The 26,933-nt window shown below is 41.5% G+C and overlaps 2 protein-coding genes across 3 annotated transcripts in view; one reads left to right on the top strand and one right to left on the bottom strand.

Annotated features, from left to right (window-relative positions):
• The window catches only part of niban2a (niban apoptosis regulator 2a), a 33,000-nt gene extending 18,452 nt beyond the window's left edge, over positions 1-14,548 (bottom strand). The window contains exons 1-5 of the mRNA XM_085793991.1: positions 14,132-14,548; positions 9,200-9,330; positions 5,499-5,627; positions 5,298-5,403; positions 4,941-5,108 (exon numbers count right to left, since the gene is read on the bottom strand). Coding sequence (XP_085650117.1) covers positions 4,941-5,108; positions 5,298-5,403; positions 5,499-5,627; positions 9,200-9,330; positions 14,132-14,186 — 589 coding nt within the window. The 5' untranslated portion in view covers positions 14,187-14,548. The remainder of the gene's footprint in view (positions 1-4,940; positions 5,109-5,297; positions 5,404-5,498; positions 5,628-9,199; positions 9,331-14,131) is intronic.
• A 1,151-nt stretch (positions 14,549-15,699) lies between these two features.
• stxbp1a (syntaxin binding protein 1a) overlaps positions 15,700-26,933 on the top strand; it is a 32,232-nt gene continuing 20,998 nt past the window's right edge. The window contains exon 1 of one of the 2 annotated variants that reach the window (XM_085793979.1): positions 15,700-15,879. In XM_085793979.1, coding sequence (XP_085650105.1) covers positions 15,843-15,879 — 37 coding nt within the window. In that variant the 5' untranslated portion in view covers positions 15,700-15,842. The remainder of the gene's footprint in view (positions 15,880-26,933) is intronic. The other variant, XM_085793978.1, reaches the window with a different exon arrangement.

Genomic DNA, 26,933 nt, shown 5'->3' with positions numbered 1-26,933 from the left:
TTGTTGCTAATTTTTGCCTTATCATGTTTACCTGTCAATTTGATTTCAGTTTAAGCCTAGCAGGTCCATTTGGTTATTACATCACTTTAGGTTAATTACAAAAGTACAGTGACATTAAGACTTTGTTCTATTCTTTACAATGATCTTTTACTATGGGTCAAGAAAAGGGGATTTAAACTGGTGGAAATATAAAAGGACATTCTCTGACAGCTTAACATTATGTCAACTGACTGAAATTGTCCATCTCGTTTAAAATACATCGTTTTTGATAACCAAGGTGTAAAAAGTCAATCTCATATATGTGGTTTAAAATTTTCATTTTTGACCCTCTGGCTGGGGCCTACACATGCCACCCATGCATATAGGGGATGTGACATCATCGACAGGCGACCGAATGATACGCACTGTTACCATGATTAAATCACAAATTTGTCTAGATTTGAAAATTGCTGGTAGAGGGGCAATGTAAGACTCTACAACCTATAAAACACAGATCTAGTCATCTTTAGACATTGTAATGTGAAAAAACTTCCATATGATTTAAAATGTGATTAGTGGGAACACTGTCTGACCCTTCCTGTTGTCTGCTGCTCAACCACCACGTCTCAAGACCTCAGCAACACAACCTGTGTGAGATGTTACACACTCTCTCTGTATCCACCTACTGTGGTGTAAATATTCAGACTGACAGTCAGACCGATCAGATGTCTGCCTGTGGGTTTGCACAACACTGCGGTGAGGTCACCTGTTAAACTGATCTGATTAACAGCAGCGTGCCTTGTTGCAAATCAGCCAGTTAAAGCGATGCAAAGCAGCAACTGATCATTTTACTGGAGAACCATCAAAAAGCTTCAGGAGATTCACTGTGAACATTTAACCTGTGGTTTCTCTTTATCAAAGCTGAGTGAATGGTGTCTGTGTTCAGCACAAGAGCTGATTTGCATGAGGCTTCTGTGATGCTACCAGTTTACCCTTTATGGCATTTTCTGCAGCATGACTGCACCATGCTCAGTGTGAGTCTGTGTGCTTTAGGAAACCATGAGCAAAGAGTCAGATACATTATGTTATCCTAATCCAGATCCAGAAAGGATTCTCCGTAGTGTTATTCTGCGATTTAAGGTATTATATATATCGCATGTTGTCAAAAGGTGTGGGCCACAACGGGCCAGAACACTGTTTCTGCAAACATCTCTGGACTCTACATGTGTTTGGTGTTGTGATGGTGGTGGTGGAGAGTCTGACAGTCAGCAGCACTACTTTGAATGGCTGCTTGAGTTTGCCTCCAACAGTCTGACATACAGTACTATAGGCTCCCAATAAACATGTTTACAGGCCGGTAAAACTACCTTCCTCCTTCTAACTGTATGGGTAGGACTTATAGAACTCACTTGTTTATATTACGCTTCAAGTCAGGTTTACTCTGAACTTGGAAAATCTGCTTTTAGTTTTGATCCACCAACCGCAAGAAATTATATTCAAAACATACTCAAGACCTACAGTACACTCTCACTACTCCTGGACATTTTAAGACTTTGCTTTTAAACCACCCCAGTTCAGTGTGCAACTGTTTTACTGAGAATGGTTTCCTTGTATAATTTGTATATTTCTCTGTATCTCAACATCATTGCAAATGAGGGAAACATCACTTAAATAAAAGTTTGATTGATTGATATTTCATTAATGATTAAAGTTCTTTATAGTGTGCCACTTTTTGAGTGACTGGTAGGTGTGAGTATGTCTGACACAAGCCACCTGGAACCTCCAGTTTTGGACTAACTGGGAGTTCGGTGGCATCTGGTACCGGCAAGATGGCCACATGAGAGCGTCCCTATCTGGGCTTCAAAACTGCTCTTCAGAAACCATTAACTTGTCATACAAAGTGGTCCAAAAACATCCGAAAGTGTTCAACTTAGTCACAGATCCTGTAAGTGAGAGGGACAGCAGAGAGGTCAGGGGTCAGGCTGAAAAACCATTCATCACCCTGAGGAAAAGTTTTTTACTGGTTCTGGTTTTCCTCAAAACACCAGCTAACTAGACAAGAGGTGAGACTGGGCGTGTCGACGCAGGTCAAAATGAAAACATGAATGCCAGTCCACACTCATACCAGCCGCGGTGACACTAATAAAACAGCAGCACAGGCTCTGTTTCTTACAACATGTGCCTGGAGCGCTGCCTCACAGCTGGAATGTACAGCAAGGACTCTGGCGTTCACTGAGCATGCCCCAACAGGTAGTTTAGAGAAGTTCAGATTGAGAAAAGGCTTGATATTCAGAGAGGCTGGTTTTATTTCACCGTGTGCACGTGAAATAACAAACGAATGAAGCCTCTGTGGATTTTGCTCCTCTGATTTACTGGATGTTTTCGAACTAACACTGATATCTGAGCAGCCGGCGTTGTCATGTGTGGTTAAGTAGACATAGCACAGGTGGATCGCACAATAGTTGTCTAGGTGCAAAACAAAGTTGAATCAGGTTATGCAACTTTGTCATTGTAATGTGGACCATGGGACCAGGACATAGTTTAATGGAAAACACGCTGTAAATTTTGATTGTATTGTCCATGACACAGAACTGTTTTGGCTTTAACTTTTATATAGTTCATGGAAGTTTGTGTGTGTCTATAGGTGCTGAGTGATTTGATGCATCTGACTTGGCAGTTACAAAGACTCCTTATGTGTGATGATCCATCCTCTCAAGCATTTCAAGCTCAATAACAAACAATAAAGCCAAGATGTGCATTAGCATTCAGCCACTGGAGCCTAAAAGCTCGAGCAGCACGATAATTATATGCTCACACCTACATGCTTATAAAACCACATGCATCCACACTGTGACTATGAACTTGAAAGTCTGGGCTATTTAAGGTAACGTGTTGTCTTCGTGGATTGATGTTGTGTTGAGTACTTTGTTCCTCGAATATATAGAGCTTTTATTTGTCTAATGTATTATTCACTGAGAATATACTTTGGTTAAAATAATTCATACATTCACATACAATTATTGTATATTATCTAGGCACTACCTTATAAAGATGCTGACATTTGGTTGGATTATTTCATGCGGGAAATACAATAATGTGGATCTATCAATATGTAATTGAACTGTATGTACCTTAGACTGAAATATTTATGTAACTGCAAAATCAGAAAACAAAAAATCTTTCCAGTAAATTAAAGAATTATACGTTTTGTAAATTAGATGTTTATTAATGTGGTAAATTATCTGTATGTGAATCTTTATCAGTAACAGTCAACACCACCTGCCTTCACAGTCAGCAGGATTTAAACAAGCCTGATCACGTTGCTGCAGCAAACATCATCGTCAGTACAGTATATCACTCAATCTCTGTAGTTTTGTCTTTTAATCTCAACATCTCCAGGTTCCCTGTTCACTCTTATACTCTCTAGTCTAAATAAAGCACAATGAATGTGATCACACCTGCATGCATGCATGCACATCACCACAAAAATGCCACTTGACATACTTCAAATGAAGACAGCTAATTGGCCTCACTGACCTGTGCTGCACAATGCAAATGTAAATGAGCCTGCCCCTTAAAACCTAATGTGCGCTTTGCATTTGACGCGTCATTTGGCAAACAAAGTCTGGATGCGGGCCATTTTATTCTTGTACGCCAAGCCCAAAGGTGTTGCTCACAGTTGTCAAGCTAAGATGAGAGATACATTATGACAACGTGACATAAAAATGGTTGACATCATGTTTTCACATCCTCTGGCGTGTCTGTGCTTTCAGTGTCTCAACACAGCGACACATGAGTCACACCACAACAAGAAGCAACTCTAACAGAAGAAGAAAGCACATCTCCACCCAGATCAAACAAACATCCAATCAAATGCAAAAACACATCAAAGGTTCCTCCAAAATACAATTCACCAGCATGAGCCATCGCTTGAATAATGGTGGCTGGAAGAAAACCTTTGACATGACAATGTCATTGAAAGGGAGAGGCAGGCAGAGGATTACTGCTAAATATCTTCCTTTAACGTAACATGGTTTACTTTTAGATCTCTTTCCCACGTTTCTTTAACTGTATCTTTTTATACTATACTCATATTTTATTTTATTTTTTTGCCAAACTCCTCACTCCAGAAGATGCCATCAACATACTACACTAAGCAGCAGAATCTGCTTTAGTGAAACCCAACACTTTGTTAAATTATTTCAGAATGAAAGCCTCCCAGGAAGGCTAAGGCTAATTACAACTCATGGAGAGGATTATTATTAACAATAAATAACCTGTCTGTTGTCAATCTGTTCACTTAATTATTTGTGTTAAAAATTTCCATCACTGCCGAGCGACGACATCTTCAAAATGTATCTGACCTCTGTTGAGTGAATACTGGAAACAGTAAAAAGCAGCGAACCATCACCCTTGAAGAGCTGAAACCAGAGAATTGGACATTTTGTTTGAATTATTCTTGTGTCAAATTTTAAATCACTTGAGGCTTCAACACTAGAGGGGATTATTAGAACAGCAAATTAAAAAAGGTGAGATTCTTTTTTAATTTGATCAAATATAGTGCACAATAAGACATAAATCCTGTCTGTAATCATCGCCTGTCTCAAATAAAGTGTGGTTTTCCCCTTTGTTTGACTCCCTCACTGATTCAGTTTCTGTCTGGGCTGTGACGTCTGCAGCTCTGATCTGATGACAACAAAATGTCACAGTGTAACCTAAACCAAACACATCACATTCCTTCAGCAGAATCTCATATTCACAGATCAATCAGCCGACTCAGATGGTATGTTCAGGCTTCACACCGCCACACACTCACACACACCCTCGTCTGAATCATGGAGGATGTCACAGAGCTTTCTGGATGTATTATTGCTTCACATCTACTCGTGGAAGTGAAGTCATTGTGTGTGTGAGTGAATGAGTGTATGAGTGTATGTGTGTATGTGTGTATGTGTCGTTACCATTGTTACAGTGTCTGACACAGTCCTGCAGCACAGCATGCCACTTCTTCTGCTCCTTCTCTGTCATCACGCAGAAGTAGTGGTGACGGGCGTAGGGATGCCACAGGATGAGCGGGAACTGGGACGCACACTTGATAAAAGGATTACTGCCCACTTTGGCCTTAATGCCTACGACAAGTCACGTGACAAGAATGAGACAAGAATGAGAAACAAGAGGGTTTAGAATGTGAACTGCAGACATATTGGAAAGAGAATGTGGTTTCTTAAACCTAGAAACAAAAAGCAACAATACTGAGTCAATTAGGGTTGATTGATGAATACGTATCTACAGTTTAATACAGTCTGTCCCTGTCTCACCTGGCAGACTGGTGTTCATCAGCTCTATGTACTCCTCCATTGAAGTCAGAGCCTTGTAGCCAGCACAGTTGATGGTTGCCTTTGGGTGCAGTCCCCGGTCATGTGCCTGTTAGAGAGACGGCAAACACGCTAAGCTCTTTTAAGGCACGCGATCAAATTGCCCAATCAGACAGCAGTTTGTTTCAGTAAGACATAACTCACTGTTTTACTCTCATAGAGGTTGATGGTGTAGCTGTTTGGCACGGATACGAAGCGATTCCTCCACTTCCGATTCTCCTCCAGGTACTGAAACAGACTCCCTGAGAAGATCATCCTTCCTGCCAGAGGGTCCTGAACAACAACAACAACAACACACACTCAGCACTAAGGCATGAAGCACTGTCATAGTTTTATGTCATTATATGTTATGAGGCTAACCAGAATAGGTGTGTATGTTTCATTCATGAGATCATTACTTTCACAGTCATTAAATCACATGTTTCATATGCATGAGATTGAAGTCTCTGGTTTCCAGATATGTGAGGTGGAAATTTTTTGCCCAGAATCACACGTGTAAACACAAGTGTTTACATACGGATACACACCACCCACTTTGTTTTTAGATTTCCTGTCGTAGATCAAATAATCCTGTAACTCAGACTCGGAGAGGAAGGAAAGAAGGAGGCAGGCGGAGGGGAGAGGCTGAAACACTCAGTCTGATAGCAGACTGAGTGCTGTTTGTTGGTTTGCTGTGAAATGTTAAATTACCTGATTTCATGTGCATGAGTGACATGTTCCCTTGTCTATAATAGTAATTATATCAAAGTGGAGCAGAGAGAAAGTGATGATCCTGCACAGGATTATATGGGAGATAATGATACAGATTGAGTCTGATTGTTAATAGAAACACTGAAAAGGTTGTTATTAGTTTAGACTGTGTTCATTTGAACTTTATGAACCTCTGCAACCCAAAGTCTGGTTTGCTGATGTAGTGGCACACTGATCAACAACACACAGAAGTTTGATCAGATCAGAAAAGATTCACAACACAAAACAAATAATTTTAAAAAAGAATGATACATTTTATTCCTCCATATTGGCATTGTGGGAGGAGGCTTTGTGTTCTTTGTGGCTGTCTGGATTATGCCAGGAACACCTGGAGGGAAATGTTTTCTTGGACTCGATGATGTTTAGATGATGCCCTAAGAGAGGACAGCATGTTTCTCACTAGGAAATTATTCAATGAAATCACATACATTGGTATTGTGAGAACAAAAGAAAACTTATAACTTCATCAATTTTTCAATACATGTCTATTACAACAGGCGGGCTGGGTATTGTATAGAAATTCTTGATAGTGACACTGATACTGATACACTTCTACTATCCCAAATTTTATCCACAATTCTTTCTTTTTTTATCAAATTCTAAAAAGAAAATTAAATTAACATTACAGTAAACATTTTAGTTTTAATTGAGTTTTACTTTAAAGCGCAGCCTCTACTCTATCTCACTGGATCTTGCTTGCTAATCAGATTTACTCATTTTCTTCTTATGTATCAAAATTTGGTATCAAGTGACATGGCATTTCTTCATCCTCTGTAGTATCAAACTGATCCCATAAAGTACTGAAACTCAATACACACAGTCCTAAAAATGTGTCTAGATAGATTAGCAGGTGAGGTAAAACAAGCCCTAGCATGTGTGTGTGTGTGTGTGTGTGTGTGTGTGTGTGTGTGTGTATAGTTTTGGTTCACATGTTGTGTTTCTGTCACAGGCACACACTGACATCCGTCCTACTCGTGGTGAAGCTGAGCTGCAGCAACAGAAATCCAAACAGCTTCTCTGCTCATGTGTGAAATCTGCTCCACTTTCCCTCCAGTGACTGAAAACATGGACAAAGGTGAGACCTTTGGTCCAAAAAGACGAGGGGAACACACAAAAAACCAGAGTGCTCATTCATTAGGTGATGTACCGGTGCATAGACCCAAGAATGAGCTCATTCATGTAGCATGCATTGCATCAGGCTCTGGTGGACAAACAAAGCCTGTATTGATGCAGGTTTATGTTACACACAAGTCATTTAGCTACAACAGCAGAGTGAATTTGCTCATCTTAGACCTCAGAAACATATTGTAAACATGAAAGGAAGCTGGGTGAAATAAAAATAAGTGTAATTCTGAATAGCATATTGTGATCATTGGAATCACATTTTTTGGGTGATGGCTAAATTCTTAGGGAGCATACAACATGGGCTAAAAAGCTTGACTTGGATCATTTACTGCACGTATGTTCCCTAGTTCCTCTCCTTCTCTACTGTCTCTATTAAACACAGACATTCATTCATTCATTCATTCATTTTCTATACCGCTTATCCTGCACTAGGGTCACGGGTGAGCTGGAGCCTATCTCAGCTGACTTTTGGGCGAAGGCGGGGTACACCCTGGACAGGTCGCCAGTCTATCGCAGGGCTAACATATATAGACAGACAACCATTCACACGCTCATTCACACCTATGGGCAATTTTAGAGTCACCAATTAACCTAATCTGCATGTCTTTGGACTGTGGGAGGAAGCCGGAGTACCCGGAGAGAACCCACGCATGCACACAGACAAAAAGACCAAAATGAACCTAAAACAAATAATAGGAATAATTGTGTAATTACTTGAAACACATCATCACTAAACAACAGTCAGATAATTATTAACTCAACTGTCTGTGAACATCTATCACAACAACTTGCAAAAAAAAAAAAAAAAAAACATCTCCTGCTTTAAAGGGATAGTTCAACATTTTGGCAAATTGGCCCATTGCCATAATCGCTATAGTCATAGCAGTAGGTTTGTTACCTTTAATTGTCGGTGCAAGCTATTTTTAGAACGGCGGAGCAGAGCCGCAAGCTGCTTAGAGCTACACTATGGAGGCTAGTGGGATTTCTTGGTTTCCCTCATCAAACTCATCAAATACACAATCCAACAACTCCAAAACGCTCCCTGAAGGTAACGCGCATCAGCGGTTTTGCATGAATTTACCTCTAAAACAACTCTGTCTTGTAACGTTCTGTTATTATCTCATAGCGTGGTGAATGTGCAGGTCACAACTTGTCCACCAGAGCGTTTTGGAGTTGTTGGATTGTGTATTTGATGAGTTTGATGAGGGGAACCAAGAAATTCCATGAGCCTCCGTAGCGTAGCTCTGAGCAGCTCACGGCTCTGCTCCACCATTCTAAAAATATCTTGCACCGACGATTAAAGGTAACGAACCTACTGCTATGACTATAGCGATCATGGCAATGGGCCAATTTGCCAAAATGTTGAACTATCCCTTTAACTTGTAGCAAACATCCCAGTTGTTAAGACACACACTGGCACACACACACAAAACCCTTCTGAGCATCTGACTGTTTCTGTTCATTGAACTTTGAAGGAACTGCATCCCAAGATGCCGCCAATTGCTTACAATCTATGTGACCACTACGCTGTGAATGATGCCAACAATAATGGAAAAACAAGACCCGAGTGGTAATCGACTGGAATTATTCTTGAATATCCATTTTCATAATGGGATAGAAAACAGAGGGATGGTCCTGTAATTAGAAGGTCGGTGAATCGATCCCCGCCTTCTCCACACCACATGTTGAAGTGACCTTGGGCAGGATACTGAACCCCTCCATTCCCCTGTTGACTGATTTATCCCTGTATGACTGAATGGGAATGGGTGAATATGGACTGTAAAGTGCTTTGAGTGGTCAGTAAAACTAGAAAATGCTCTACACATTAAACATCTACCAATAAAGACATCACCAACATCATTCCAGAGATTAAAGCACAGTTACAGATGGAACCCACATCCTTGTTTTGTTGATGTCTGTCCAACGAGCAGCTTTGAAGCTCTCTTTTAACGCAGAGACAATGAACTTGCCTTTCTGTGCAGCAGCTGTGACTGCGTCCCTCCTCCTCCTTCGATCTCAAAGCGGACGCTGTTGAAGAGGGCGACGGCGTACTGCTGCTCGTACACATCGCTGAACTCCTTCATCACAGCGCTGGTCCGAGCTGCAGAGACAGAGACATGACATGAGGAAATGCTCTTACAAGACAGACTAATCATTACATAAGTGACACAGACTGTTTTATGTCTCTATCTCACTTTTATTAAAATGCAGCAGAGAGCAGAAGTTTATGTACCACAGTTTTGTACTGGTTAATGTTTTGGTAATGTCAACTCTACACCTGCAGTAATTTAAATGTCTTTGTTAAATATTCACAGTGGGGATGGAGACCTGCAGCTCTCTTGTGAAGACGTACTGTCCTTTCACACGTTGCCATGATGGTCATATCAGATCTTTATGAAAAGTGCCATATAATAAAATTTCCAAATGACTTTTGTGCAGCACACACCTTTCATGTCCTATCAACACTTCTCACGGCTGACTGCCACGAGCCTGTCAAACTTGATAAAGACATAATTACTGCTTGGCAAACATTATAAGTTAATATTGATGATCAGTTTCCAGTTTTAAATTTCACATTCATCTCACTGCAGCTCTTAAGTGAATCCTCGATCTTCTCACAGTGAAACATTTCAACCATAAGACCATAAGGTTTTATAATCACACCACTGCATCAGCTGGAAATATTCTAGATGTCCTGCCAAATTCAGCATGAGCCTCAAGTTATTATTGTTATAAATTGAAGATTTGTGTATTTTAGACTTGTTGGTTGGACAAAATGAGACTTCAACATGCAGCACAGAGAGATCGTGCCTCATATTGTTCTGCATTCTTAGACATTGAATGATTAGTCGATAATTAAAATAATTATTAGTGGCAGTCAGATCAGAATCTCCCTGTTGGGATCAGCTGAATTGAATCATCTTTTCACTGACTCAGCATTTCTTTCCCACCACTCTCTGCAAAAAGCATCCTAATAAAATTGTGCAAGAACATGCAGTGGAGGGGATATGAGTTTTTCCCACATTCCAGTGCCGTAGAAAAAAAAAAGAAAGAAAAAAAAGTGAGTTTGCGAGCCGATCGGCGTGTTTGACTGGGTCAGCGGCAGACAGTGTTGACTATGATCTGTTTATGGAAGGGACGACACAGGAAGGAGGGAGCCTGGCCTGCAGTGGGAGAGCAGGAAGGAAAGAGCTGACAGGACAGACAGGGAGGGAATGTGGAGGAGACATGGGGGAACGGGGGACAGTCAGGGACACACACTATTAAAAACACTGTGTCATACCAGGAGGAGATGAGCGGACAGGTTTACAGGAAGAGAGCGAGATGGCTGAAAAAAACTGGAAACGATGGGAGACGTTCTGTACCTCCTGAATGCAGTGTTTAGTCAGGCTGGGTATCAAACACAATACTATCTCTGTAATAGAAAGGTTTTTGCAGAAAAATGCTAATAATGCAATTATGATACTAAAAATAACATTATCTGTCCTAAAATGGACTTTTCCCATGAAATGTAACCAGAGCTCTGAGCACAGTGTGCAGGACTTCTGGCTTCAAATCCTTTTGTCACTTTTTTGGTTTGAAATTGTGGATATTTGACGAAAACTTCTGTCTGTCTGTCTGTCTGTCTGTCTGTGCTGTGTAAACTTCCACCAGCAGATAAGTGCTGCCTAATGGGGCCTTCGCTGCAAACGTGGAAAGAGCTGGTACTTTCCACTGGTCGTCTTGCTGTGCCAAAGTCAGCAGCCTGGGAAGCTGTGCACGGACAGCCTTCTAGGCACTTGGAAATTGGAATTAGGGAACAAAGACCACATCATAAAACGCACACACACCCAGTCCTCTGTTTCAACCTGTGTAGGCATGAAAAAGACTTCTGCCATATCCCTCTATCGACTCCAGCACTTCTTTTCTTTCTGTTGATGTGATGTGATGTGTCAATGGAATGGAACATCTTCGTGGTACAACAGAGGATCACAAATATCAGTGGGATTCATCCTCTGGGAACCATGAATGTTTGCACCAAATGCCATGGCAACTGTGACTGACCAACCATCCCTAGACTCAAACAAACTAACACCTCAATCTTAATACTTTTTGATCTACAAATCCACCAATAGCAAAGCAGGATGAAATGGTGCATTCATTGCTGACCACTGCAGCAGAACAGATGATGCACAACGTTTTATTCTTGTAAAGTAACTTGCACTGTAGCTTATAATTCATTGGACAGTCCATACATCAAACCTGATGTCATATCCAAGTTTATTACATCCATGTGATCAATGTGACCTCCTACAAACGTATAGTGTTTCTGAAATCTCGATCCATGGTTGCCTTTAGAAGCCTGGAAAACACACAGGCATACTGTATAACATTTAACGCAGATTCCTTTGCCCTTTATTGTCCCTGCAATGATCGTAAATACAGACAACTACAGTCCAAATAGCTGCAAATGGCTTAGACTCATTAAGTCAGCAAAGAGAGGGGGACTTCAGGTGTCTTTTGGGATTATGGATGCATTAACCTGAATCCTGTATTTTCCTGTGATCCACCAGCACCTGCTACACAAACTGCGTCACAGCATAGACGTAGCATTTTCGGCAGATAACCTGTCTTCAGAAATGTTACTAAAGTATGATCAGCACTCATTAAAAAGCATGACTAAGATGTTGACCTAAGTTGTCGGCTCAGGTCGCCTGCATCATTGACTCCCTGTGTTTTCTTTCTTGTTCTGCAAGATCTTCATTAAAACTCAGCAGCAGCAGAAAAACAAGCAGACAACCTTGTTTCTCTTGAGCATGGATGGTTGGGCATTAACTGTGTGGGTGACCAGTGCAGCTATGATTTGAATTTGTGTGTGTGTGTGCGTACTGTGTCTCTGTTGTGTAGGCTCATAAGGGAGGAGATCATTTTTGTGAGAATGTGCTTAGGCAGCAAGGATGAAGAAATCACCTTGCAGGGAGTTACACACTCCAAATAAAACTCCCAAAGCATAAAATGCTGAGTAGTCTACACACACACACACACAAAGGAGATTTGTGCCTAGCACTTTAAAGGACATGCTCTTCATCTGTCCATGCAAAGGAGACAACAGACAGTGTTCAGAGAGACGACACAGAGGGAGGGTGTGAGGCAGCAGACAGCAGTTTCTATTGATCCTACCAACATGTTGGTACCTGCTTTAACCTTGGCAGCTCCAGCTAAAGTCTCCTCCTCTGACTCAACTCTGTGCATATCTCATTCTCAACATACTGAGGAACAGGAAACATTGCACAATTTGAGGGATTTTAACTGAATACTGGAAGAGAAGTTTATTTTTATAACACCCTCCTCCTTTTTTGTCAGCACTCTGCAGAGTCACAGTTTTCCCAAATAGGCCAAATGTTTCTCTTATTACTAACAACACAGGTCACGTGATAACACCTGAGGCAGCTCAGTTCACCAATGAAGATACAGATGAAATCTAATAAATTGATTTTTTAATATAAGATAATACTGCACATACGTTGTCCCTATTTGTTCGAGCTCATTCTGAATCTGGCTCACTGTTGTAATGCTTGATTTTTAGATCCCTCTCTCTTTCTTAAGTGATGGTGACTTGACATGTAAAGCAGCATTGGTGCAACAGGGTTCCAAATAATATCCATTTATATTTTTAATTCATTATTTCAAATAATAAATTAATTGAATTATGATGTCACAATTTTCACAAAGTTTGTTTATGGTCAAGAAATGTAATTTCCAATTATATAAAACAGAGAAAAAGCAACACATCCTCAGATTTGAGAAGACAGAACCAGAGAATGTTTGGCATTTGTCTTTTTTTTAAGTGATTCCAACTATTTGTTTTTGGATCATGTCAGGAATGAATTCTGTTGCTACTGGGCTCAGTCTCTTCAAATACACAATAACAAACACGACTGATGAAACTAGAGAAACAAACCATCGCCACATGAGGCAGCCTCGAACACTGTTATTCTTCCTGTTTTCAATTCAACTATTCTTGACAGTATTTGTCTCGTTCACAGAAAGCACCAGCAACAAACAGAGTGTCTGGACCTCAGGGACATAATCTATGGTTTCTGGAAGTGGTTTCTCTGTGCAAGTGCGCATGCCAGCACACACACACACACACACACACACACACACACACAATTACAATCCTTAAGTTGTAGGAACACATCCCTGCCTAAAGTGAAAATATTTGGAAGGTCTGGAGGATCCAAATGCCAACTCAAACACAAAAACACACCAGTCTTGTCCCTTCTCCAGAGCTGCTTTGTCCCTATGATTCACAGCCAAACTGCTTCTAGCAATGATAATCTTTAAATTTCAAAGACGCATCTACACATCCATGGAAGTGTTTCAGCCGCTGCACTCTTCCTCTGCCTCCCTCTGCTCCCATTGCCTTGTTGAAATAATCACAGAGACCTGCACAGAGCACAGTGGGAGGCTGGAGCAATCTGAGACCTAAATAGCAGCCGGTCCTAAACTTATACAAACACGCTTCCCTTTGGGAAACCTACTTATTATCTCTGAGAAACAGGGCCGCGGCAGAGCTGGGATTCAGATTCAGCTCTGGTGAGTGGATCAGAGTAACAATACACTGTAATAAATGAAGAGAGCAGACCAGGGAGAAGTCATTCAACACATATTACAGTCAGACTTATAAACTGTTCCACAGAGGTTTCAGTGGACTTCCCAACTGTTTACTTCTATCTAAAATACAACTTAATACTTTATGAAGAAGTATTAGAACATAACCATGAGTTTTATAGGCTGTTAGAGAACATAAAAACGTAATAAAGTTGTCATAAGCAATTTCAAGTGTTGTTTTTGGATCTGAGCAAATATTAACTAGTGTGTGAGAACCTGTGTGTGTGCAGCTCACACTCTCCTCTTACCTGTAATCATCTCCCGCCTGCTCTCATCCAGGTGAGAGGAAACCACGTCCCCCATGTTTCCAGGAGAGCCGAACAGATCCTGCAGGTATCCGAGCTGCTCACGGGCTTGTCCTCCAAGGTGAATCTGGTGAGGCTCTGGTGATCCGGTCTCAGATGTCCGTGGGGAAAGTGCTTCTCTGTCCTGCTGAGAGGCGCTCGGCTCTCTCTCTCTCTCTTTCTCTCCCGCTCTCTGTGGTGGGGGAGGAGGAGGAGGAGGAGGAGGAGGAGGAGGAGGCGGACCGAGGCGAGGCGACTCTCCACCGGTGCTAGGGAGGTGAACACTGGCCTGGTTCACAGCGGTAGGACACACCCTCTGGGAGTCATCACTGGTCCAACGTGTTCAGTCGGCCCTGCCAAGGGTGTGGCCAGCACCAGGAGCTACAGTAACAATAAAGCATATTTAATAATAACTGTGGAATTTTCTTAATTTAACTTTATGGTTCATCAAGATGACGTCAAAATACAAACCTGCATGCGTTGAAAAATGTTTCCTTAGTCATGAGGCTCATTTTGACATGATAATCCATATTTATGTAATGCATTCTAATAAAATTCAGAGAGGTCAAATTAACTAATTTCTATCGGAGGCTCTAGTGTCCATTGAGGACCAAAGTTTCCCATGGTCTCCAGTGTTGGTGTGTCCTACTGTACATGAAGGTCCATGCTGCCCCCGCGTGGACACTTTCATATTGAAACTGGTATGTATTACTATTATTTCTAGATTAAAAATAGGCTGATGATGAGTAATATTCTCGTAATGTCTGCAGGTTATTTTAAACGTATAATGTCATTCTCGTGTGTAAGTGTGAAACATGTGAAAATAGCCCATTATTTTAATAGGCATTAGCCAAACGAACAAGTTAGGAGTTTAGTGTTTGGATCCTCATTTGGTTTACATCAAGAAGGCCCATATAGGCTATATTTAAACTTATTAAACAGGGATTATTAATTACTCGATAAATTAATAGCCTAGGTGATCAAAAGAAAATTAATTGGCAACAATTTTGACTGACTCCAGCCTGTCAGATGGGAGGGCGTGGAGCTCCTCTGTGTTTAATGATAATAATCTAGACGTTGCTCAGCCAAAGTACTGTAGGTATTTTGACACAAAATACAGTGTGTCACAGATCAAAAATAAAAACAATCACTCTGCCTTATCTCCACCTCTTCACCCGTTAAAACAACATGAGTAGCTAACTGCAAAGAGTTGTTTTTCTCTTTGCAATTACTCATGTTGTTTTAATGACCTATAACAAAGATTGTTTTTCTATTATCTGAATTTAAGAAAAGCTTCACACTCATCAATGAACTCACCTTTAACATTAGGATGTCAAAGCTGAGTAAGGACAAGTCGGGGACGTGAGAACATGAACAACACAGTAAGTGAAGTTTTGTGAACAACATTGACCTAATCTATGGCTGCAGTAAATAGTTTACAGCTAATAAAGGGCATTTGCAGCCAAACGTCGACCACCACCAATGAGGGGCTGATGCGGAAGGATACGCAGTGACGTTTCCTGCTGGAGGCTCCTCCGCAGCGATGTGAGGTGAGAGGAGGGAGAGAGAGAGAGAGAGAGAGAGAGAGAGAGAGAGAGAGAGAGAGAGAGAGAGAGAGAGAGAGAGAGGAAGGAAGGAAGCAGAGTGATCATTCGGTCCAGCACTCAGCAGCATCATGGCACCTATCGGATTAAAGGCGGTGGTCGGCGAAAGTAAGATTATTTTTTATTATTTCGTTCTAAATTTGGCGAGTTGTTCCGCTGCTGCGCTGCGCCGTGCGCGCAAATGCGTGTGTATTTGCGTGTGTGTGTGTTTTATTTTTTTATTGCAGGATGCGGATAGCTGGTAGCGCATCTGGGTGATGATGATGAAGGTGGTGCTGTCGGTGCTTCATTGTATCCTATTGTAAAGCCCAGCCGTGTAGTGAGGGAGCTGTAGGTGATCTGCAGAGGCTGGGCTGTCTCACCGGGCTGCTGCGGCGCGGATGCGCAATTGTGTGTTGAGGCTGCGGAGACCTGAAAAAGGCTTTGACAAGCCGTGATTAGCCCGCTGATGGAGGATGAAGGCTGCTTTCTCCAGAAGGATGCTGATAGCCCGGAGGCAAATGCAGCCCACATATACGCCCTTTTAGCCTCAATCAGCGTTTCCTTCAGGAAAGCTGCGCTGCATTGGAGCTGCATCATAAACCATGTCTTGCATGGATGTTGTGGCACACGATGCTGCAGACTCCTGCCTCTCACGCCTCTCGGCTAGCTAATTGTAGCCAATAATCTAATGCCATGCTATTGATTGTGAAGTGATCGGACATTAACACTCGCCATCCGTGGGATTCCCTGATTTCAGCAGCGCCTCACCCCCCCTGATGGAGCTGAAGCGGTTGCGTAAAACACCCTTCCTCTACCGGAGCGTCTGAGCGCTGAAACCAGCCGCTGTCAGCTGGCTTTCACCCTAATGGCGGATTGTGACCAAGACGGGAAAGTTGCCTCAAAAGGCCGCTGCCCGAGAAATTCCGCATTATCTGTACACGAGCTGCCGTCGTCCACTAACGACCAGTGAATGCCCTTCCATCACCACCACCACCACCATCATCATCAGCATCATCATGCCCTTTCCTGGTGTTGCGCCAGTCTGTGTAATCCTGCATCGTTAGGGCTGTGGACGCGACTGTCCAGTGTCTGATTGGCTCATTTAGAGGCTTTTAGTGCAGGTTTAGTGTCGGTGTGTGGTGCTGATTCAGGCCTCAGCTCCATCCTCCTCAGGAGGGTCAACTAGGTGCAAGTGTCGGTGGTCATGATGATGCAAGACAGGCCTGCTCTGTGGAAACACGTTGAGAGCACTTCGTGTAAAGGCCCGTGTCTCACATAGAAGCGATGGTTTCCTCAGCTGCACGCTTCCTAATTTTTTTTTTTTTTTTTTTTTTTTTGGGGAGGGGGGGACGTGCCCTGCCCGTGCTGCAGGATCTGCCTCACTTGGTATCTGTTGTTCATCTTATTGATTCGGTTTCACATTTCACTAACTGAAACACACACGGTCGTTCTGTAGTAATGCCTCACCTCCTGGATACTCAGTCTCTTACATTTTTTAAATCTGATCGGGCTGGGCATGGGCACTGCTGCAAATTTTTAGGCCCCCACCCCCACACACATCCACCTCCCTGTAGTCACACACCTTTTCTGCTGTGAAATGATATGATATGATGGAGGGTGAAAAGGTTTGTTCTCTGGCCCATAATCAACCCACATGGAGTAGCAGCTGATCTAACACCCAACAATGATTATAAATCCCCCAAAATGCATATTCACTTTGAAGGCTACTGTAATGAATATAATGACATATTGTGACAATTAGGCAGTGGTGACTACCAGGGCTAGAGGATAACATATTATCTCACCATGTAAAATAAGAATACAGTAATTATAGATGTAGAAAAACCATTTCAATATATTGATATATTTTGTTTATTTTAAAAAATTTCAATCATTGATTTTTAACAATGAAACACGATGTGATTATGTTGTCATGATAAGAAATATTGGCCAGTCATTCTGTGGAGTTGGAGCAGATCTTTTACAGTAATATGACTGGGGAATAGCGCTTGGCCTCGTGCTATATTGTAGTCGAGAATTGGAAATAATGGGAGCACAGATCTACATTTGCAAGCCCTGAATGATTGTTTATTGTGTCTATGATTTTCTGTAATATTTCCTTTTCAACATATTTCTTCTTAGGCCACAAGACTGAAAATTGGTTAAAGTGATATAATTTGTGCACCTACTGTGTTACACAATAAAGCTTCACAGGCCAAATATCCGTGCATGTTCCACTTAATTATTCAAGGCCTTGTAACTGGCAATTACATAACCCAGTTTGTAAAACTAACGGCGGGCACATGCATGCTCTCATTGTGGAGTGGATCGTCTTTTCTAGAACAACGTAAACACACCGTGCATGTCTCCCAGTAGGTAAAGGCAGGGACGCAGCATGCAACACCTGTGCTCCGTTTGGCTGAGGTGAAGCAGGGATGGGATTGGTGGAGGAGGTGGTGGGGGCAGAGAGGGAGGGCGACACCGTCATGGGTCCTCTCTGCAGCAGTGGATGTAGCAGCCAGGATGAAGGAGGGGGGATGGGCAGCGGGCTCTGCTTCACCCTCCCCTTTCATGACTGTATAAGAGCATCAGTCCCAGAGAGCAACAGAAGGAAAATAAGGGTGGATGAGGAGGCTGTCATCAGTCACCCTCAACCTGAGCCGGAGGAGATTTATTTCCAAATGACGGTGCTGCTCAGATTGATGAGCCCAAGGCAGCGCTGCAATTACACTCCTGTGAATACAAAGAAACAATATTATCGAGTGGATGTTCTGGAGGTGAACGCTTAGTACTGTATGATACATTCAGTTCTGTAGCACTGGGTATCACTGCATTATGCAGGTGTTCATGTTATTCTCTGCTGTCGTGATTTATATTTACCCAAGAAAGTCCAAATCCAAACTTTCAGTCATTCATCCACTCATTTAGAAGCAGGTTATATGATTAACATCTTGTATCACAGTGCATGTAATTTCCTATCTTTGATCAAATCTTGACATGTACTGCAGTAGATTGTCTGAAAATTTAATTCAGAAGCCGTTTATAGATAAAATAACCAGATGGGATTGTCTGTTTTTGGCTAATCAACTGAAATAAATCACTTACAAAGCAACATACTTCATCACAGTCCTGCAAGACCCCTACAAATGCAATAACACCATGAAGCATTGTGGGATTTCTCTGCCCAAAGAGTGTATTCTCCGTTACCAAACCCTGCTTCAGTCGACTGATTCCTGTTCAGGGTCATGAGGTTCATACTGCACATGCAGTCAAGTTGAATTGACACTCATGGTTCAGCGTACATATTAATCACTGCCCTGTAGTTGCACATTTGTTACAAGCATGTGATTGTGCAATACATCAATTTAACTGTAATGTTGCCAATACATCCTCTGCTGTACACGTATCTGCACACAGTGATGTAACTACAGAGTCTGGATGTTAAAAATATCTATGTGAATCACTGGCCCATTTTCATCCAGGTGACAAAGAAGTCATCAGTAATCACCCTGTTCAAGTCCAGTCTAGCCTTATTGTGTTGTAAATGGCATGTGGAGGTAGCCTTCGATCATGGCTGTGACAGCTACACTGTGGAAATTATCAGTGGGTTATGTGCATTTTTGCCCTGATTTGATGGGTTTGAATTTAACATGCAACAGTAAACCGCGATCACACGGTCCTTGGCTTTTTCTTTTCTTTTAATTGAACCTAGCACTGTAAACATAGACACTATTTTCTCTTTGTGTTATTTTTTTATCATATTTCTGAAAGCAGTCCGTTCAAAAGCATATCACACCTGCAATAGTAATAAGAGTGACGTAGGCTATAGCTGTTCTCATGGGTCAAGGTTATGTGTCTATGAGTGCAGAGCTAAACTGAAAGGTATGCTAACAGGGTTTGTCACACTGTTTTAGTAAATACTGTAAATACATGTAGCCTATGTATGGAGCATATGTCATGTATAATGTAACCTATTAGGATACAAGACATTTTGATATTCAAAAATATGAAATGTTAGTGCCTTCTTTTTTGTGAGAAATTTAAAGAAGTCTGCATTAAAGGGGCTATAATTTCAGTATCAAACACCCTCCCTCAACCTGTCAAGAACTGAATACAGTGGTGGAAAGCAACTGTCTATTTCTATCACTTCTTGTCCTCTGTTGTTAGCATGCTGACCAGTTAGCTCCAGTCGGGCCAGACCGTCTCGTCATTTCCTGATAGTGAACCGCTGTGGTGTCCAGTCTGGCCTGAAAAAGTGTTCAGAATTATTTTATATTACAACCTCTTGTACTATTCAGCAATGGTTGAAGATTTTAAGTGATACGTAAAGAGCTACATTTTAAGATATCCAAAACAAAAAGTATTTGCTCCTAGAGAAAGCTTTAGGAGGATGTAGTTAGCCTAGCTGGGCACAGCGAGCTCGGCTCTGGCCAGAGATCAGTTTTTGGTAAACAACAGCTGAGCACAGTGACTGTGCAGCCTCCAAGGTCTTGGTAGATCTCACTTTACTGTTCTTTTACAAAGAAAAAAAATCAACACCTTCAGTGGTGAGAGATGGGAGTGTTGATTAGCAGCCTTTAGAGGTGCAAGCAGATACATTTAAACACACCAGCTACTGTAGCTGTTGTCTCTTGTTTTGTCAATCTAAAGGCTATACTAAGATAAGCTTCTTCTTCTTCACTGTCCTTACTTGAGCTGTCCACTTACAATACAGACGCAGGACTGCCATTGATCTTCACTTTTTACACATTGCTGCAAATGTGCAGGTTTGCCAAAATATTCAGCCTTTCCTTTATAGTTGTGATAAGTAAGTTCTCCTGCGGAAATTTCTGGAAGCGCGCTGGTGTGTATTTACTCCTCTCAGCGTGAAGAGAGGGAAGCAGCAAGGTGAAACAGAGAAGGACACGTGCATGCACTTACAGATGCAGATGCAGATACAGATACAGATGTAGGCTACACTTACACATTCAACACACACACAAAGCACTGTTGACCTTGGAAGCATCACTGAACCAGAGCGTCACACTCTCGTCTGGGTTCAGTGTCTGACGCAGTGCCTGCAGCCCCTGGGCCTACACAGAACACACACAAAGAGACACACACGCACACAACAAACACACGGGCATGCTGCACGCACAGACACACTCAAATAAATCCATGCCGAAATGTCACGTCGCAGTGTTTACAGAGCATGAAGAACTGGATGAAATAGAGCTCTCTAATGCAGGGTTACAGTGGCTCACAATCTTAATGAATTCCTCTTCTCTTTCACGGAGGAAGAGTGCTGTGTCAGAGCTGGCAGACGTCCTCCTCCTCCTCCTCCTCCCACTCTGTAACAGCACGTGACTGCTCTCTCTCCATCCTCCTCTTACATGCACACACACACATACAGTGCAGGCAAATTTAACACTGTGATGCAGAAATATCTACTTATAGAAGGTCGGTGCTGTACGACAGCCAAGTAACGTCGGCCAAGATGCTCTCGCTACATCAACAAGAAGAGGGAAAGCAGATTAAGGACAGAAGGGAAAGGGAGAGGATAGCATGACATGATGGTGATGTGTGAAGTAGTAATGCAAACTGTAGGATGCAGAATACAAATGGTATTGATTTTGGCCCCGTCTTTGCTGTACATTAAACAGCACAGCTGAGCTGGATGAGACTGCAGCGCACTCAGACTGTCAGACAGAGCTCCGGCCAGGTCGCTGCAGCCTGCCATATCACAATGCATCACTTGCCTTCTACAGTCTACTATATACAGTCTGCCATTTTCATTTAGAGTGCACCACAAGCACCATCGACAGAGCTGAAAAACAGGATACATTAAACACCACTTGAGTTTATTAATAAATTCACTGGCCTTTCTGATAAGCATTTAGTCAAGACAATAAAACGGCATCTTTAGTCTCCATAATGTGAGCTATTTCATATTAATATTAGAATATTTGGGGCATAATTACAAGAGGGATTTGATTAAATTGTTCGGGGATTTTATTTGATTGCTCATAATGTGTGTGCTTTAGTGAGTTGGGAGTCTCTGTAGAGGGATGTGGGCCTCCACCCCAACACTTCCTTACAGATCAGATTTATCAGGAGTCGGAGAACAAGGGAGAAATAAATAAAATAGAACACAACCACACCACTGGAGATCTAAACTGTTTTCCTGACATGCCAGTACACAGTTTCTCTCCTCTAGATACTATCATCTACAAGCATGGATGCCCAAAGTGAAGTGATTGGATGGAAGGAGTAGCCTACGCTAGATCCAGATTAGATTTGACTGGATACATTAATGAATGCGTCTATGAGTGGACGATGAGTCAACAAAAACCAATGTCCAGGAACAGAAAAGAAAAGGATGGGTATTGTTGTATTGTTGGTATTTAGAGACTGATAGAATTGACTGTGGTCATCACCTTGCACTTAAAAATCAATAGATTATATTTTATTAGGGTTACATTTATTTTTAAATTCATTATAGGAAAACAAGCGATATAGAATGGCAATATTTCTGCTTAAATTCCTCTAACAGGGGGCGTTGAGCAGATGTTTCGAAGCTCCATGTTTTGCTCAGTGATCAGTGATTAGTCAGCTGTTGTCAGAGATGAAAAGAGAGTTTTTTTGTTTGTTTCATTTTTTAAGTATATTTTTGGAGATTTTTGCCTTTAATGATAGTTTAGTAGAGACTGACAGGAAATAGGGAGGCAGAGACAGAGGAGGAATGACATTCTGCTGGCTGCAGCGAGGACTACAGCCTCTGCACATGGGACGCCTGTGCTACCAACTCAACTAAACAGCGCCCCGAAAAAAGAGTTTATCTGGGCTGCATTTCTGAATTGTAATTTCTTGAGCAGCATTTTGTGGGTGAAATATTTTCTTCTTGTTGTTGCGTTAGTGACTTCTAGCTGATAGGTAATTCAGTTGTTTGTCAGAGAAGCTCCTCAATGTCATGTGAACAACAGTGGCTGACGTTGTATCATGCAACTTGGCCTGAACATCTAGTGTAGTTGTGTTACAAAATCCGATCTTTGTGTCTTTACACAATGAAATATTTATATCTCAATATCTGTAGACATTAGGCATCAAAGCAGAAGTAAGCGATCCGGTCGTTGTGGGTAATGCTGCGTTCCAGGCAGGCTTTTGAAACCGTAAATTACAGCTTCAAGTCACAACTTACGACTTTGTAGCGTTCCAGGCAACCCACTCGTGTTTTCCCGACCTGTTTTACCTGTGAAAGTCACTATAACGGCCACTCGTAACTTCCGACCCGTGAACTCGTACCAGATCGAACTGGTCCTACGACTTCACAGGTCGGAAAAACACGAGTTACTGTACGAGTTGCCTTGAACGCACCATAACAGTCCTCGTCCCTACGTCACCACATTCACGGCGTCCCTTGGCTGCACACACAGCCCTGCATGCCGTTCTCTCTCCTCATTGGATAAAAACTGTAGGATACGATAAATGTTTTCTCCTCGGCTCAGAGCAGAGCAGAGTGACTGAGAGACCCGTGTTTCGGTCCAAACACTCTATGTAAGTGATTGCTGTCGGAAGATATAACTATTTAAGACTTATATTAACACAAATATATCACTTACTTCTGCTTTAATACATTGATTCCTGCTGATGTTGACTGATGATTTGATGTTATCGATTGGCCCACACCTTGTTTGCTTGGACTTCATGAGAAAAGGTCAACATGCTGCAACACAGTCACCAGAGATCAGTCTGCTATAATAAATATCCAGGGTCTGTGGCAGGAGAATTTCTTCATGTCTCTGCACTGAGGTTTCATGACTCAGCATTACTATATCTCCATCCATCTTGATCTCAGGTCATGGGAAAGGCTCCTTGTGACCTCTCCTGAGCCTAGATGACCTCTGACCTCTGGAGTGGATATATATAGGAGTCTACATAAAATCTAATGCTTTTCTTACAATCCATGAAGCCACTTATTCTGGTTGTGGCTGGTTGGGGCTGTTATGTAACTGCAGGCTGTGAATAGCAGAAAGGCCATTGGTTTCAAGCTCAGCATGTAGTTTTTTATGTCTAGTCTACATTTTGACTCCATTTGATTCAAATTTTCTATTCAAGTTATACTGAACTGTAGTAACAATTGTGATGTGATACACCTATTATTTCAATAATCAGTTAATGCTGATTATTTGGATCAGTTGATTGAAGGCTGGTTTAAAAATGTAATTCAGAATGACAGATGTTCATAGCCCAAAGCAAAGTCTTAAACTGATTATATATTATTTCATTATTAAATATTAAAATTGTAATGTAATCAGTTTGTTAAGACTTAAAACAAAACAACTATACATTTTCAGTCATGAAAATAATTAAAACGAATTTTCTAATCATTTTAGTTCCATTTTAACACAAGGTTATATTCAATTCATCTCAGTAGAAAAATAACAGTGCCACTGGCAAAATACTGCACATGTTCTTGTGCATTTCTCTATGACACCTCATTGTTGTCTACTAGATTTACTGGTGGACAATGATGTAGATGTGGCTGGCTCCATGTGTCCTTTATTTCTCACAGTGGAAGCTTTGAACTTGAATCCCTCTTAGTGAAGCTGCAAGTGTTTTTCTGTCTAGCAAGATAAAAAAAAAAGTCTCTCAGCTGAGCCTTAGTGAAGGCTGTCCTTGTATTTTAGCGTGAGCCTGGCTGAAATGTCTGCCTGTCACTTTAAGATCGTCAGTATCTGCGTCTCTGGGGAGTGATGCTACGGTGAAGCGTGGATCCAGAGGAAAAAAAATGGGTCATGTACTCATAGGTGAAAGTCCCTGAAGGGGGAGAACCACGAGTCAAAGGGAGAAACTGCCAGCTCTTCAGTGCTGAATGCGTAGCATCAAGGCCTGAAGGAGAGTACACTGACCTAATCAGCAATATCATAGTAATACATCACACTGGGTCTTGTTGTGGCCTAAATGTTGCTGTCATGTGGGTGAATTCATGTCTGGTCAATCAAAAGAAAAAAATGCAATTGAAAGTTACTGGGTGTCTGTAAATTTAAAGGGCTAGTATTAATAAATAGGATGTTTAAATGTACTTGACACTTTTAGAAGTGTGTTACAGCTCGGCCATTAAAATCCTGTTGTGGCTTTGGTGTTCGTTTTCTTCCCTGCTCCACTATGAGGATGTGTATCCTGTTAAACTGGATGTTAGAGAGCAAGGCGTCTGAGTGTGTGTGTGTGTGTGTGTGTGTGTGTGTGTGTGTGTGTGTGTGTGTGTGTGTGTGTGTGTGTGTGTGTGTGTGTGTGTGTGTGTTTGGTTGACACAGCTGTTGCGCTGTTTGTTCAGGTCCCTTCCCTTCTGTCTGACTGGTGTGTTTCTGTATTGTTGTGCCTCTATCTGGAGGTCAGAGAGGAAAAATCCACAGTGCTGTCTCTGCTCCCAGTTTATCAGTTACGTCACTATTTTAGTTTCATATCTACAGGACTTTGAGAAAAGAGAGGGTTGGAATTAGCTCAATCTTAGCTCATCTCTGGAGACAAAAAAAGTGTTTGGCTGAAATGTTTCAGACAGTTATTGATGTCTACAATGAACGAGAATAAACTAGAATAAAATACGATGTGCTTCAAAAATTTGACATCAGTTATAGTTTGTATTTGACCATAAATTCAGGCAGATTAATAGGGTTGAAAATGTGCAGTATAATTCTCCACCAGATGAATTCAAGACTAATATATACTCATCTTTGAGCTTTTATTAGGATGTATGAGTAAGGATGTACATTTTAATTTCCATATAGGAAAACAAGCGTTGTGTTTAAAGTTTGGTGGTATAGCTGCTTAAATTCCTCTAAGAGGGAGCGTTGAGCAGATGTTTTGAAGCTCCATGATGAGAAGAGAGTTTATCTGTGCAGCATTTCTGAATTGTAATTTCTTGAGCATCATTTTGTGTGTGAAATGTTGTGTTTTTGTTGTAGCATTAGTGACTTTTAGACAACTTTTTTACTCAATGTCATGTGAACAACAGTGGCTGACATTGTTGGAGATATTTCATGAAACTCGGCCTGAACATCTAGTTTAGTTGTGTTATAAAAGCCGATCTTTGTGCCTATTTCCACGATGAAAATATTTATATCTCAATATCTGTAGAGATTACCTCATCTCGGGTCTCCACCAACCTCCATTTAAAAGACTGTCACATTTACCAGTTGTGTTGGCAGACACTTTAAGTGACATGTTAACTGACACACTGGTGACCAGCTGTTTTTGTGTGTTTTTCTTGTGCCATACTGATGTTTATTTGACACTATTGGTATCATGGGGAACAAAAGAGATGAGAGGGGAGATTATGGGCTAGGAAACTACAACAGTGAGATGCTAACATGCTGCATAGTGTTAAAGGGAGCTGCAGAGTTTGGTTGTAGTTATCGCTATCTATTGTCACATGACATCTTTTTATTACTTGACCTGTTATTGATATAAAAAATAATATTAAGAGCAGCTTTTAAAGCTCAACACAACCTGGCAGACTACATTCTCTTTGTACGCTCCCAGACTGATCTGTATTGATAAACAATAGAGTTTGTCTATCAGAGCTGTTCAAACTAAAGTAGCACAGAAAGCCCTGTGATGAACATCTGTGTGTACAGTGTGGACATGAAACATTCAGCTTTTTAAATATTAGTTCATGTTAATTATATTGAGATTGATATTGTTATCAGGGACTGGAACCTTTCATTCATGCAGCTCGAAATGCTGCAGCAAAGAACAAGCGAGAGGAAACACATCAGCTGCTGCAGCAGAGGAAAAGGGAACACGTGTGACGGATATCCCCGCCACTGCTTTGTTTGTCGAAAGTGTCTCATCCTGTGGCCCGAAAGGAGCTCCTGGATGAAAAACAAGTTTTTTAGGAATGAAATAATTAATGCAAAGCAGCTTTATTTTTATTTATTTATTTTTTTGATTCTTTGAGCGTGCAGCACATATTTGTCAAAAGCTCCACATCCAAAGTATTTTGTCCTTAGTAAAATAAGTTTGTATTGTATTTGCTGCTGATTTGCTGAGACAGCGGCTGGGAGAACAGGACACAAGACGCTGGGAATAGACTGAAGCTGAGTCAGGGAATCTCTACCATTTAGTGAGAATTATATTCCTAGACCATATGTCCCACAGGAGGTCAGATACAGTTCCTCTGACTCACAGGAGGTGAGGTCTGT

The sequence above is a fragment of the Trachurus japonicus genome, chromosome 12 (genome assembly GCF_045865225.1).
Source record: "Trachurus japonicus isolate A0001 chromosome 12, Traja_1.0".
Classification (NCBI taxonomy): domain Eukaryota; kingdom Metazoa; phylum Chordata; class Actinopteri; order Carangiformes; family Carangidae; genus Trachurus; species Trachurus japonicus.
The sequence above is the reverse complement of the archived record's forward strand: the minus strand, read 5'-3'. Positions and strand labels throughout refer to the sequence as shown.